Genomic DNA, 12,413 nt, shown 5'->3' with positions numbered 1-12,413 from the left:
TCAGGACAGGTGCACAACATTAGTTAGTGTTACATCCACAGACAGGCTTTCAAAAACCCACAAAGTTGTGACATGTTAACTGAACTTATAAAGACTATTGCTCCCCTGTAGCCATTTTGGTTTCTACATTTGTGTAAACATTATCCAATTTCTGTTGCTATTTGCTAAATGAGAGTTAACAGTCATGTACAATATGGATGAATGAGTGTGCTGAGTGTAAGTATATCAATGTGATGAGAGAGATACATGCCTGTAGCCTTTAATATAAACATGATCGATGGTAGATAACATTACAGGTGTTGTATCACAAGTTAAACTGGGCATTACACTTTCACAACCTGGCACAGCTAAAACAGCTAGCAGCTAACTCCACACTACGTTCGAGCTGTACACATGCATACCTCAGACTGTATGTTTCACTTATAGGTTGTTTGAAAGTATAAACAGTTTTCAAGTCGACTTGACATCAGATTCATGACAAAATATAAGACTGACAATACGAACATTTTATAAGCGACTTAATGCTACTGATGTTTACAGTATTTTGTACAGGCATCGACACAGTCACCCATCACGGCCTAATGCAGGGGAATATCACCAGTTAATTCAACCACCAGGTGCCCCTGATGAGTTACATAATTTCCATTTTCCTTGAAATTTCCAGTGTTTATACAGCATTTTAATCATTATCTGGATTATTAAATAATGAATCTATAATCAGAATATCAATAAATTCAGATGCAAATAATGAATAAATAAAATAAACACATTCTGCCAGTAGAAATGGCTCATTTAGTGTCAGAGCAGGACTGGTCCATGCACCCTCCACCCAAAGTTGTGCTCATATTTTTTGGATAAACAAATATACAATGCATTATTTTGTGTTTGTCATTTTTGTGATTTCAGTTGGATGTGCTGGCTATTAAACCCCCCCTGCAGTGATCCCCCCACCGAGACATCTTTTGCATTCACACACGTCTGTAAAAACTGTGGTTATAAATTTAACAGGAGAGGAACCTGTCCAGGGGGAAATAGAATTAAGCTTAACAGTTTAAGCTTCTGAAATAAAAGTTTTTAGACAGCTCTGATGGAGCTCAGGATTTATCAGGACGGCAATTTCACTGAATGAACCTGGACTGTCTGTGTGTAACAGCTGACCTTTTGGATGTGTAGAAGGACACAGAACATTAATTAGCATTAGATCCTGATCTTGTCGGCCTGTCGGGAGATTTAAATAATTAATGAAGTGACACTGCTATGCCTGATGTGTAAATGCGTAATCTATCTATCTATCTATCTATCTATCTATCTATCTATCTATCTATCTATCTATCTATCTATCTATCTATCGATCTATCTATCTATCTACCTAGGCTATAGCAAGCATAGCCAATGACAATGTTTTGTAGAGATGCAGTAAGGGCAGATAATATAGCTATTAGGGATGTGCAGAGGGTCCAGTATTTGTATTTGTATCTGTATTTGTTTAGGCAGCAAAATTATTTGTATTTGAATAAAAGTGAAAAGAGGCTTAAAAATCCTGTTTTTTTTTTTTTTTTATTACACTGTTAATTTTAGAAAATTGAAGTGTTACAATAAGTGTTCCTGAATAAACTACCTTAAAAAGGAGGTCCCCACACCGGGTCTCAAACAGGAGTCTCCCAGATCATAACAGATCACAACTGTGCTGACTACTGAGCTAAAACTTTACTCATTGCCTCATACCAGATACACTTTTACAGCCATAACACAGAGAGCTCAGCTTTATGTATGGGGAACACCCCTAACTCCAGGTGTAATGTCCAAAGTCAGAAATGTGCTTTATGTAGCAGGTGGATGTGACTCCCCTCGTTGAGACCTGCTGATAGATGTAACAGTGGAGCAGAGGAGAGGGACTGAGATAGCGATGTAACTGACCTATGTGCTGGTATTTGACATGTTTTTTTTTCTTCCCGAAAACTAATAATTTTTAAAATATTTGCATGAAACAAATATTCGTAAAAAAAAACAAACAAACAAAAAAAAACCCCACTATTTGTGCTTTCCCGAATAATGTATTTGTATTCGGGCACACCCCTAATAGCTATAACAATAAAAGTGAAAAATAAGTTGTTTTCTGGTTTTGGTTTAATTTCTATTTCAACTGCTGATTTGAAGACAAAAACAGGAAGAGCATATGGATTTCTGTTCTTTTTAATTCTCATGAAAGACGGAAAAACAAAATAATGCATTGTATATTTGTTTATCCTGTTATCAAACAAGTTGAACACAGCTTTGGACGGAAGGGTACACAGACCAGGAATGACCTGTACACAGAATAAATACAAAATGCAAGTTTTCATTCATGTACAGGTTTTGTCAAACAGTATAAGGGAATGTAGAGAGAAAATATTGCTGCTCTGGCACTTTATTAGTATTAGGACAGTGCACATACAGTACTATGAAAAGTTTTAGGCACATTAGATGTTTAGATTCTTATCCATAATGCAATACCATCAGGGATCTGATCATCCCAAATGTATTCTGCAGTATGACAACAACCCCAATCATCCAACCAGAGTCATAAAGAACTATCTTCAGCAGCAAGAAGAACAAGGAGTCCTGCAACAGATGTAATGGTCCCCACAGAGCCCTGATCTCAAGTAGGGTGAGTCTGGGATTACATGAAGAGACAGAAGCAGCTAAAACGCCTAAATCCACAAAAGAATTGTGGCAACTTCTCCAAGATGCAGGAGCAACCGACCAGCCAAGTACCTGAAAAACTGTGTGCAGGTGTACTGAGGAGAACTGCTGCTGTTTTAAAGGCAAGGCTGCTCACATCAAATATCGATTTCATTTAGGTTTCCTCTGTTTACTCAACTTTACTCAACTTTATATGAACTTAAATAAAAACTATTCATTGCATTATCTTTGAAGGCATCTTCACTTTACTTTTAGTGCCTAAAGCTTTTGCACAGTACTGTACGTGTACATACAAACTCCATCAAAAGTCGTACAGCTGTTAAAGCCGACTGACAGCTGATCCAACTGTGATCAGCTGCCACCATCATCAGAAACAGACATTGCTTCACATGATGCTTCAGAGGAAAGGATGTCTCATTTCTCTAAAAACGTGTCTCCTTGTTTCCTCTCTGGCATCTTCAGTGCGAGTGACTAAGACACAAGGAAAAGATGAAAGTGAGGGAAACGTGGATGTAAAAGGGAATTGAGATGTACCCTAAAAGTGTTCTCCCTATTAATTGACTCAGGTAATTTTTTTGTTCTCCTTTCAGGACTTTAAGGAGCAAATCATCCACCACTTGGCCACCCTGGTCCTCTTGTCATTTTCCTGGTGTGTCAACTACATTCGTATAGGAACGCTGGTCATGCTCATCCATGATGCCTCTGATGTTTTGCTGGAGGTCAGTCACAGCAACGCTAAACAATCACCTGATAGAATGTTGTTACTGGGCGACAAATCCCTTGATTAAATTTGGTGCCAAACACTTTTAAAGATCAAAACATATAAAAATACTCCATTACCTTGTTAAAATCTCTTAAAATCGCTAATTAGTCCTTCTCCTCATTGAAAAACCCACAATTTCTGAATATGTAAATATTAATTTCAAAAGTTTAGCTGCTGGACACACAATGTCTCCTCCTTCACTGTAAAGTCCATCCTCAGTGCATGTGCACTGAAAGCTTCAAGTTACTACATCACACTTGAGTAAGTTGTATAATGGACCACAACTGGCTCCAAACTAGTTGTGATGTCACAAATAATGCTCATATTAACATGCTTTAACACAATTTAAGGTGAGCACAGAGAAACTTTCCTCCTTCAGCAGATGAATGTGAAAACTCACTCACTCTCTACTTTGCATTGGTGCCGAACATTCATATTAGATGTAAAATGTGTGGTGGTCATCCACACATTTAGGTAATTCAATTCGAGCTTTCTCTATGTCTTTGAATGTGGTTGACTAACTATACAACTCCTTCTTCTTTTAGTCTGCTAAACTGTTCAACTATGCCAAATGGGAGAAAACCTGCCAGAGTCTTTTTGTTCTGTTTGCCATAGTGTTTATGGTTACACGACTGATCATCTTCCCGTTTTGGTAAGCTGATGAATGATATGTGTTTGAGTGTGAATCTGTATTTGTGCACCAAATGAAACAGACTCTAAAGACACATAATTTCTTCATCATGCAGTCAACACTTCTACACAGCTTGACTGAATACTAGTTTGACTGCTTGTATGAAGAAAAAAAATTAATTTAAAATTGAAGTTTACTGGGTTTGACTTTTTTTATGAGCTCAGTTGAACTGGAATAACAATCAAACCTACAAACAGATTAGGTTGTTTGCACACATACTACAGGAAGTGTTACTGCAGTCATTGACAATAATTGCAATGTTTGTATTGCATACTCAAATGTTGTTCATCACAGCCTGTTTTCTCTGAGAATCCTTGCTATTGAGCTCACTTCATTATTTTTACCTCACTGGTGGCATTTCCAAATACAGTGTAGTATAAAACATACACTTGGTTGTCATATTATGAGATCCATCTATATCATGAAAGTTCTAATGTTTGTAGTTTGTGATGAACCTGTTCTACAGAGGTGTTGATTCAGCTTTATATTCATTGTTGAGGCTATAGTTTGTGTTCATGCTGTATTGTGTAATACTTAGAGATGTTACTTTATTGATCACTATTGGGTGAACTTTTTTTTTTACATTGAGCTAGTTAGCAATTACTGTGCCTGCTGCTCAGCAATGACCGTGTTCTGTATTTTGAATGGGTGTCAGAGAGGAGCCACTGTGGCATTTCAGCTACCAGGAGTACCTCTGATTTTACCAACAAGCTGCATGTTGCTGCTCTCCATCTACTCTAAACTCATCATATAACACAGTAGGGTGTTTTATCTCAAACTAGAGGAAATGGTTAGAATATGAAATGATTAATTTAGAACGCTTAGCTATTGGCCTGCACTGGATAGTCAAATTTGTAAAACTAATGTTGCTCCACAACCGTTTTTGAAGAGGTGTATAATCTAGAGAGTCCAGGTACCTGTAAAACAGTTCCTCCATTGTTTTCCTCTGTGTAGTTTTGTGATTGCCATCGTTGAAAAAATTCAACCATCAAGGAACCTTTGCTAACCACATCTCTTCCTTCCCTCATTTCCTGTCATTTCTCTCCTTCATAGTAGTCTACTTCTCTCAGTATTACACAATACCATTCAATAGTACCTCAAACTACAACCTCAATCAATCAATGCCTCTCTAAAACAGTGTCAGTAGAAACTGAACATTAGAACCTTCATGAAGGGAGGATTTGTTGTAGGGCTATTAGACTATATTAGTTTTATCTTGGTGGATCTAAAAAAAACCTAGTGTTATGAGATGTGAAGGTATTTGCTGAACAGGTTCTTATCCAAAAACATATGATACAAGTAAGAATATACTGAAGGTCCTATAACCAGAACCTTCTTTTGGGTTCAAACAGCATTTAATTTGTTTACTGGTAAATCACACAATGTAATATAATTACACAGTACACAGATCAGAGAGTTTAACTTTTTGACTCCAACTTTTGTAATGTGGCTGTGTTTCAGGCTGATCCACTGTACCTGGGTCTATCCTGTTCACCACTACCCCGCCTTCTTTGGCTACTACTTCTTCAATGTGATGCTGGTGGTCCTCCTCTGTCTGCACATATTCTGGGCCTACCTCATTCTCTGCATGATCAGAAAATTCATGTTTGGCACTGTAAGTCTGCTCAGTAAGACGTATCTGTCATCTATCAATATTTTCAAATATTTTTGGATTAGTGTAAAATAGTCATTTGGCAAAGTTTCCACTCTTTTCATTGTGGTCTGGTAAAGCCACTGAGACACCATTAGACATGATTTCAGTGAGGCTATATGGCAAATCATGAACATGAATCCACCTACAACCTGACTGGATGAACTCATCACTTGCTGGGTTGTGATTGGTCTCTGTCACTGAATTTAAAATAGAACAAAATGGAGTCTGTTCTTGAAACACTGTCAAATGTTTTTCCTACATTGTCAAGTGAAGAGGCACCTCACCTATTCCAGCAGTCTCCTACATTATCCCCCAAAATAATATTTTTAAAAAATGAATCTGAATGGGTGATTCCATCCTAAAGCTTTATGATAGTCAATACTTATGGTGTAGGCCTTGATTTATAGTACAGCGTCTGAGTTCACCTTGATATCATCACCACAACACATGTATCGTACATGATCAGGTCTTGTTGTGCTTTAATTATGTTCCCCACTGTAACTATGTTTACATTCTTTCATGTACTTTCTGATACAGTGTGACTGTGAGCTACATCATACTTACAGAACTGGAATTACATTCAGGTAACTTATATTTGGCCATGTCTCATTACTGAATAGGAGACTGCTGCTATGCAAACACTGTGTTTATCTTTATCCATTCATATAGAATGGCGATTGCAGTGAGTGATCATCCACAATCAGAAACTTGTAGGAGAGAAACAGCAGCCCAAGCTGACCGATCACAGTTCTTGTTGTCTACATGTGGCATCTCTATAGCTGCTGTAGCCCTGACATGTAGTTATATTTTTGGCTCACATCAGCTATGACAACGCCTACAGGGTAGCACCTTAAAGAAGAAGTATTTATCCAGCTAAACCATAACCATTGAAATGCATGAACATAAAAAGACTTCAGTGCAGCAGCACTCTGACTTAACTATCATATGATTGGAATTCTGCCTGTCTACATCATGCATCTGCCCCTCACTGTCTGTAGTCTCATCTTGCCCCACCCTGCTCATAGAAAATGAATAGGTGAATCGCTGTTAGAGTTTGAGTTCATTAGTATTCATGCTCACAGTTAACAACTGAATAGAAGCAGAATTCAAATTAATAAAAACAGAAATATATCTATACATGATTGTGCATCATAAAAATTATACATACATCTCTATACACACATGCACCCATACATTCATACTCATATCCGGTTCTACAAGGATGCAAAAGCATGCTTTGGAATCTAAATGGTTACTTTATCACCAGAAAAAAATATTAAAACTTAATGAAGTAACATATTAGCAGTCGAACAGTGAATGTAAATGATCGCCAGGTCATTCAGTCATTCATGGTCAGGCACTCACATAGGTGTATTGTTTTGACGTATGCCTGGGAAACTGTATAGCACAACATATGACTCAATTCTGAATTTTCACTCACCCCACAAAATGTCCGTGTCACATGCAAGTTAAAATTATATGATGCAGAAATGTAATGTTACTCATTAACGTTGCATGTGTGTGTGTTATGTATATGTATATGTCGTAATAACTTTTTAAACTTAAGCAGTGTTACACTTCATTGCGTCTTTATGCTATTTTTTATGGTGGCCGTGAAGTGCAAAACGCAACAAATAGGAAAACAATAAATCACAACTGTGATTTGGCTATCGGACTATGTGGCAAGTACTTCAGCAAAAACATAAGCTACATGTTTAACGTGATGTAGTGAGAGTGAGATTGTTGAAACAACTAAATCATTCCATGGGTCCAATCTACATATGGCATGTAGATGGCTCGAATAGGCTGAAACCTTTGGCTTGGCCCTGTCAAGATGTATAGATGGCTTTTCAAGAAGATTACAGATTCTCTCTTCCTTCAAACACTTTTTATACATATCATTCATTCTCATGTAGTCTTGCTTTCACTAATGATGTACAGATCTCTGGGCTTCAAGCTCTAGTTTGAGACAAATATATTTTCATCATCAAAATGGACATTTTTTCCTTTCTTTTTTGTGAATGTCTGTTGGCTCAGTGGTTTAGAACACTGCTCTCATGATCAGCTACCCCTTAGATGACAAGGTTGTTTGTTCGATACCTGCTCACTGCAGTGCTCCTCATAATATTGCTGTCATGTACAAAGTTGCTTCACATCTTTATCCTTTACCATAATTCAATTCCACTCTAGCTCACCTTAAAACTATTACCTAAAATGTGGATTGATATGCTTGTTAAAGACATCTTTTCCTATTCTATAGCATGTCTGAGTAGTGTAGTGGTTTAAGCTCATGTAAGTTCTGAACTCCTTTTAGATGCAAAGGTTGTGAGTTCGAGCCCTGCTTAGGGCAGAACTCCGTAGAGTTGAAAGATGAAGGAGTCCAGGTGATGTCAATCTGCTTGCTGAGCTGAGCTGAACTGCTGTTTTGGCAATTTCATGCAAGTGACAGGCTAAATACCAGAATCTGGCCTAACATTTCTGTGTGACATGTTAGCACAGTGCATAGCATGTCTGTCTTACAAACATGACGGTGTAGGTTCAATTCCACCCATTCCTGATTTTAATCTTGCTAGATTTTTCAATAGTGTTCAGCTTCCACTTATGCAATCTAAATTCGCTTTCAGCAATCACACGCAATTGCATTTTCTAGTTATTCTTATTCTTCCGTACGTTTTTTGAAAGCTTGGACGCAATCACACATTGTTCTTCTCAGTCTTTATTCTTATTCCGTCTTCCATACGTTTTTTGCCGCGTTTCAACTGCTGCACACTTTGTGCTATAAAAACCATTCAAACGTCAATCTGTGCAACTCATTCAACAGATGTGTGCTTGTATTTTTCTGAAATGTAACATGTTTCAGCGATTTTATATAACTTTTTAAAACATTAAAATTTATAATGGCAGTCTATGGGACGAACCGTCCAACTGAGTTGGAACCTTGGTCACTTTGACACTCAACTGCTCGGAAGTCCCTTATCGTACAGACGCCATTCAAACTGTAAAATGTTCACAAAAAGAACTTTCAAAGTTATCAGACTGTTTAGTGATATCTTTTGTAGTTTTTCAGCAATTTAAGCCCAAAGTCAGGGGTTTTGAAGACTTTTTCAGGTCTCACCAGTGTGTCATGTGATCAGGCACAGTGGAGAGCACAGATAATTTTAGACCAGAAATGTTTTTCTAAACTGCTGTCACTCCCACAATTTTGCTATTTATCTGTAAATGTGTAATTTTGGTGAATATTTTAACTCCAGCTGTATTAATTCCCATGGACTTCCATTGTAGATTGAGATTGTGAAAACAAAAGACAGGGCATCCACCATCAGGGCCGTACACTGGGAGTCAAAGGCATACGAGACCGCTATAATAACTCGCCATTTTACAAAAACACCATGACACTACGATAACCAGCAAAAAATATTTCATCACGGTTAAGTGTTACAGATCATTAAGTTATTTACTCTCATTGACTTCAATGCAGTACTTTACCAGTTGTATGTAGAACTAAGTTAATGTTTAGTGTCAACTGCTGTCAGTTACAGTTGTGCTGTCCTGATGGTCTAGTGGTCACACATAATCCCTGTAACTGTAAGGTCACCTGTTCATATCTAGCCTGGTACCAAGGTCTCTGCATCCTCCTGTTTCTGGCCATCTGTTGTGAGCTCTTGTGTCTTTAAAGTTGACATGCCACATCCTGTGCTACTTTTGCAATTTCCAAACTCAAATTCCTGATCTTCAGTGACAAATCTCAAATATCCAATTTGTGTAAAATGCCACAAAAAGTATATATTCAACTCAGTAAACACAACATTCAATTCATAATTCATCCCATCAAAAACTCCTCCTAGGTATGTCCCTAGATATTTTCATGCTTGTGCACACACAGTGGTGATTGGGTTTGCTCAGTAGTTGAGTGGTAAGGTGGTCCTTTTTCAATGCAAAGGTTAAGAGTTCAAATCTCACTTTTGCCATCCTACATGTGATCTGAATCTTTGCGTTTTCCAGCATAAGTTCTGACACTTCTCACATTGAAGCAGTGTTTGTGTATAAATTACTAGACATGGGATACATTTCAGATCTTCAACAAAATAAAAATTCAATACAAATGTAGTCATGAAACATGTTTTCACTGAAGGTCATAAGCTACATCAAATGTTTCTGAAAGTATATTCATATACCTCAACAGAGCATCAACAATGATGACCACTATGAATTATTATAAAGAAAATCAAGAGTTTTGCTTCTTCTTTTTTTTTCTTTTTCTTTCTTATTCTGCTTCTTCCTTTTCTTCTTCTTTTTCTTCTTCTTCTTCTTCTTCCACTCCTTCTGAGATTCATATTTGGTGTTATTCATTGAAATACTTGGACCCCGCTCATTGCCAAATTTGGCTTAGTGCAAAAAAACATATTTCTGATAGAGGAAGCCATCAGAGAGTGCCAGTAAACAGAAATAAATTACAAGAACCCAAAACTCCAACTCAGTGTTCTCTGCTGCAGCTTAGGTTTCAAACATACTCTCAGGTAGAGGTTTTGTTCACTTTGCCTTTGGCTGGTGGTCCCATCAGTTGCTTGTTGTATTGGCTGAACACCCATTCCCTCTCTGTCCATTTTCACTTCCTTTCCACCCTCCCCTTCATATCTGCTTTTCTACATCTATTTCTCTCTTTCTTACATCACAGCTTACCAGAGATGAGAGAAGTGACAATGAAGACGAGGAGGAGAATGAGAGCAGCCTGACAGAGGATGAAGAAGGACAGCACAAGCTTGACAATGGGTTGGCATTTGATGAGAAGGAGGACCAGAACTTTGGATGCTTGTCTCCACCAGAAAACATCTACCAGTCAAAGAATAACTCACACTCAGTATTATCAGTAGAGCCAAAGATGTGAGAAACAGAACAGTGCTAAATACATTTCATCCAATATGGACCAATAAAATATGCAAAATGTGTGATTTATTCCAGATGCTGGAACATGACCTAGCCCAAAAAGCATTACTGTTCTCACAGTGCTTTGAACTGAGATTTGAAATCAACTTCTACGGTATATGCCATGTACTTTTTTGTATCTTTTAATTATTCCTATAGATAACTTGACAAACAATGGGACGTTCCAGTGGTGATCTTTCCAGTAAGTCTGCAATGAGTTTGATAGAACATTTTTATTCATCTAAAACATACATTTGGGGTGTTAATTGGAATCAGATGAGAAAAATGTACATGCATTTCATGTCTTTGTGTCCAGATAAATTCAAATAATAACTTTTAGTGGTGAGGGTCAATGTGATGTAGATTTTGTTGTCTCTTGTCATCACTGATGTCTGCTGGGGTCGCACAGACATCTGTGCACTGCCCAAAAATGACTGCCCAAATGAAGACCACTCTGAGTGTATTCATCAACTGCATATGTGGAAGTGCATGCAGACAACCAGTGTACTGTAGCAAAAACAGAACTCCATCTACCATCCACCCTGCTTTCATCATCTGCATCTGTTTTGGAGTATGTCAGGGCCCATGCCTGGCCAGAGTTGCGCCTTTTAGGGGACTCCCAACCTGTTAAGGTACCTCTACCTGCCCCGTCCTTTCTCGTATGTCACCTCCAAGTTCCCATCATGTTCAGTGTACACAAAGTCTACAAAACCCACCAGTGCTCCTGTACTGGAATAATACAATGTACCTCCTGGATTTCTGTTTGTCAAATAGTTTGTACACAGTTTTATTAGAATTGTGCACTATGCACAACATAAATTAAAAGGTCTTTAAACTGGATTTTGGTGCTACAAGATTCAGTAAACGTGCAGGACTTGAGTTTGTTCACCCTGAGATGAGGGAAACTCTATGTTTTCAGTGCCTGAAAGAGAGCTAACTTGAACTCTGAGTCAATTACCATGGTAACTTACTTTGTGAAGCTAACCTGCTCACTGGCATGTTTTCTTCAACAGACCCTGAGTTTCTGTCTGTCTCCTCCCTCTAACAGAGCCAGACACGCTACTTGATTTCCTCATTCATTCAGTCCGTATCAAAACATGTATTGAAGCTCATTCATTAGTGAAGGTTTCCTGTCTGTCAAATAAAAATCTGCAGTTCAGAATAAAACCTCTGCATGTCCTTCTTTTATAACACTGTGACTCTGTGCACACAAGACAGCTGTCAGTTTGTCAGGAACAAGCTGCACCGAGCAACTCCTGCACTGAAATGTTTAAAGCACATAATGTGTAATCTCAGTTTAAATTTAAAAAATCGGTATGAAGCTTTAGACGCTTAGGATCAATGAATAATTATCTCTATCACTAATGTTTTGATTGGTTGCACTGATGGAACATCATCATCATCCTATAATATTGGAGATTATATGTTAATATTTCTGAGTGAGCAGGATCAAGCAGCATCACTGAATGCTGTTCAGCCCAGATACAAATAGATGTCTAAAACTTTAAAATCTACTGTATTTTAATCTCAATGCCTTTTCAAGTACAAATCACCAAACACATTATTATCGGATCAGATAGTGAGCTTACCATCATGTCTCTATGTCTTTAATCTATATATGTTTTAAATCTTTAACTTATTTTTCATTTTCAGCTGCTACCTCCTGTGTTTTTCCCCATCATATTAAAGCTGAATAAATA

At 37.7% G+C, this 12,413-nt stretch overlaps 1 protein-coding gene across 1 annotated transcript in view; it reads left to right on the top strand.

Annotated features, from left to right (window-relative positions):
* Positions 1-11,880, top strand: part of cers3a (ceramide synthase 3a) — a 50,071-nt gene extending 38,191 nt beyond the window's left edge. The window contains exons 8-11 of the mRNA XM_044333270.1: positions 3,273-3,401; positions 3,991-4,097; positions 5,598-5,751; positions 10,466-11,880. Coding sequence (XP_044189205.1) covers positions 3,273-3,401; positions 3,991-4,097; positions 5,598-5,751; positions 10,466-10,675 — 600 coding nt within the window. The 3' untranslated portion in view covers positions 10,676-11,880. The remainder of the gene's footprint in view (positions 1-3,272; positions 3,402-3,990; positions 4,098-5,597; positions 5,752-10,465) is intronic.
* Positions 11,881-12,413: the final 533 nt, after the last annotated feature.

Source organism: Thunnus albacares, chromosome 1 (assembly GCF_914725855.1).
Source record: "Thunnus albacares chromosome 1, fThuAlb1.1, whole genome shotgun sequence".
NCBI lineage: Eukaryota > Metazoa > Chordata > Actinopteri > Scombriformes > Scombridae > Thunnus > Thunnus albacares.
This window is presented reverse-complemented; position numbering and strand designations above follow the sequence as displayed.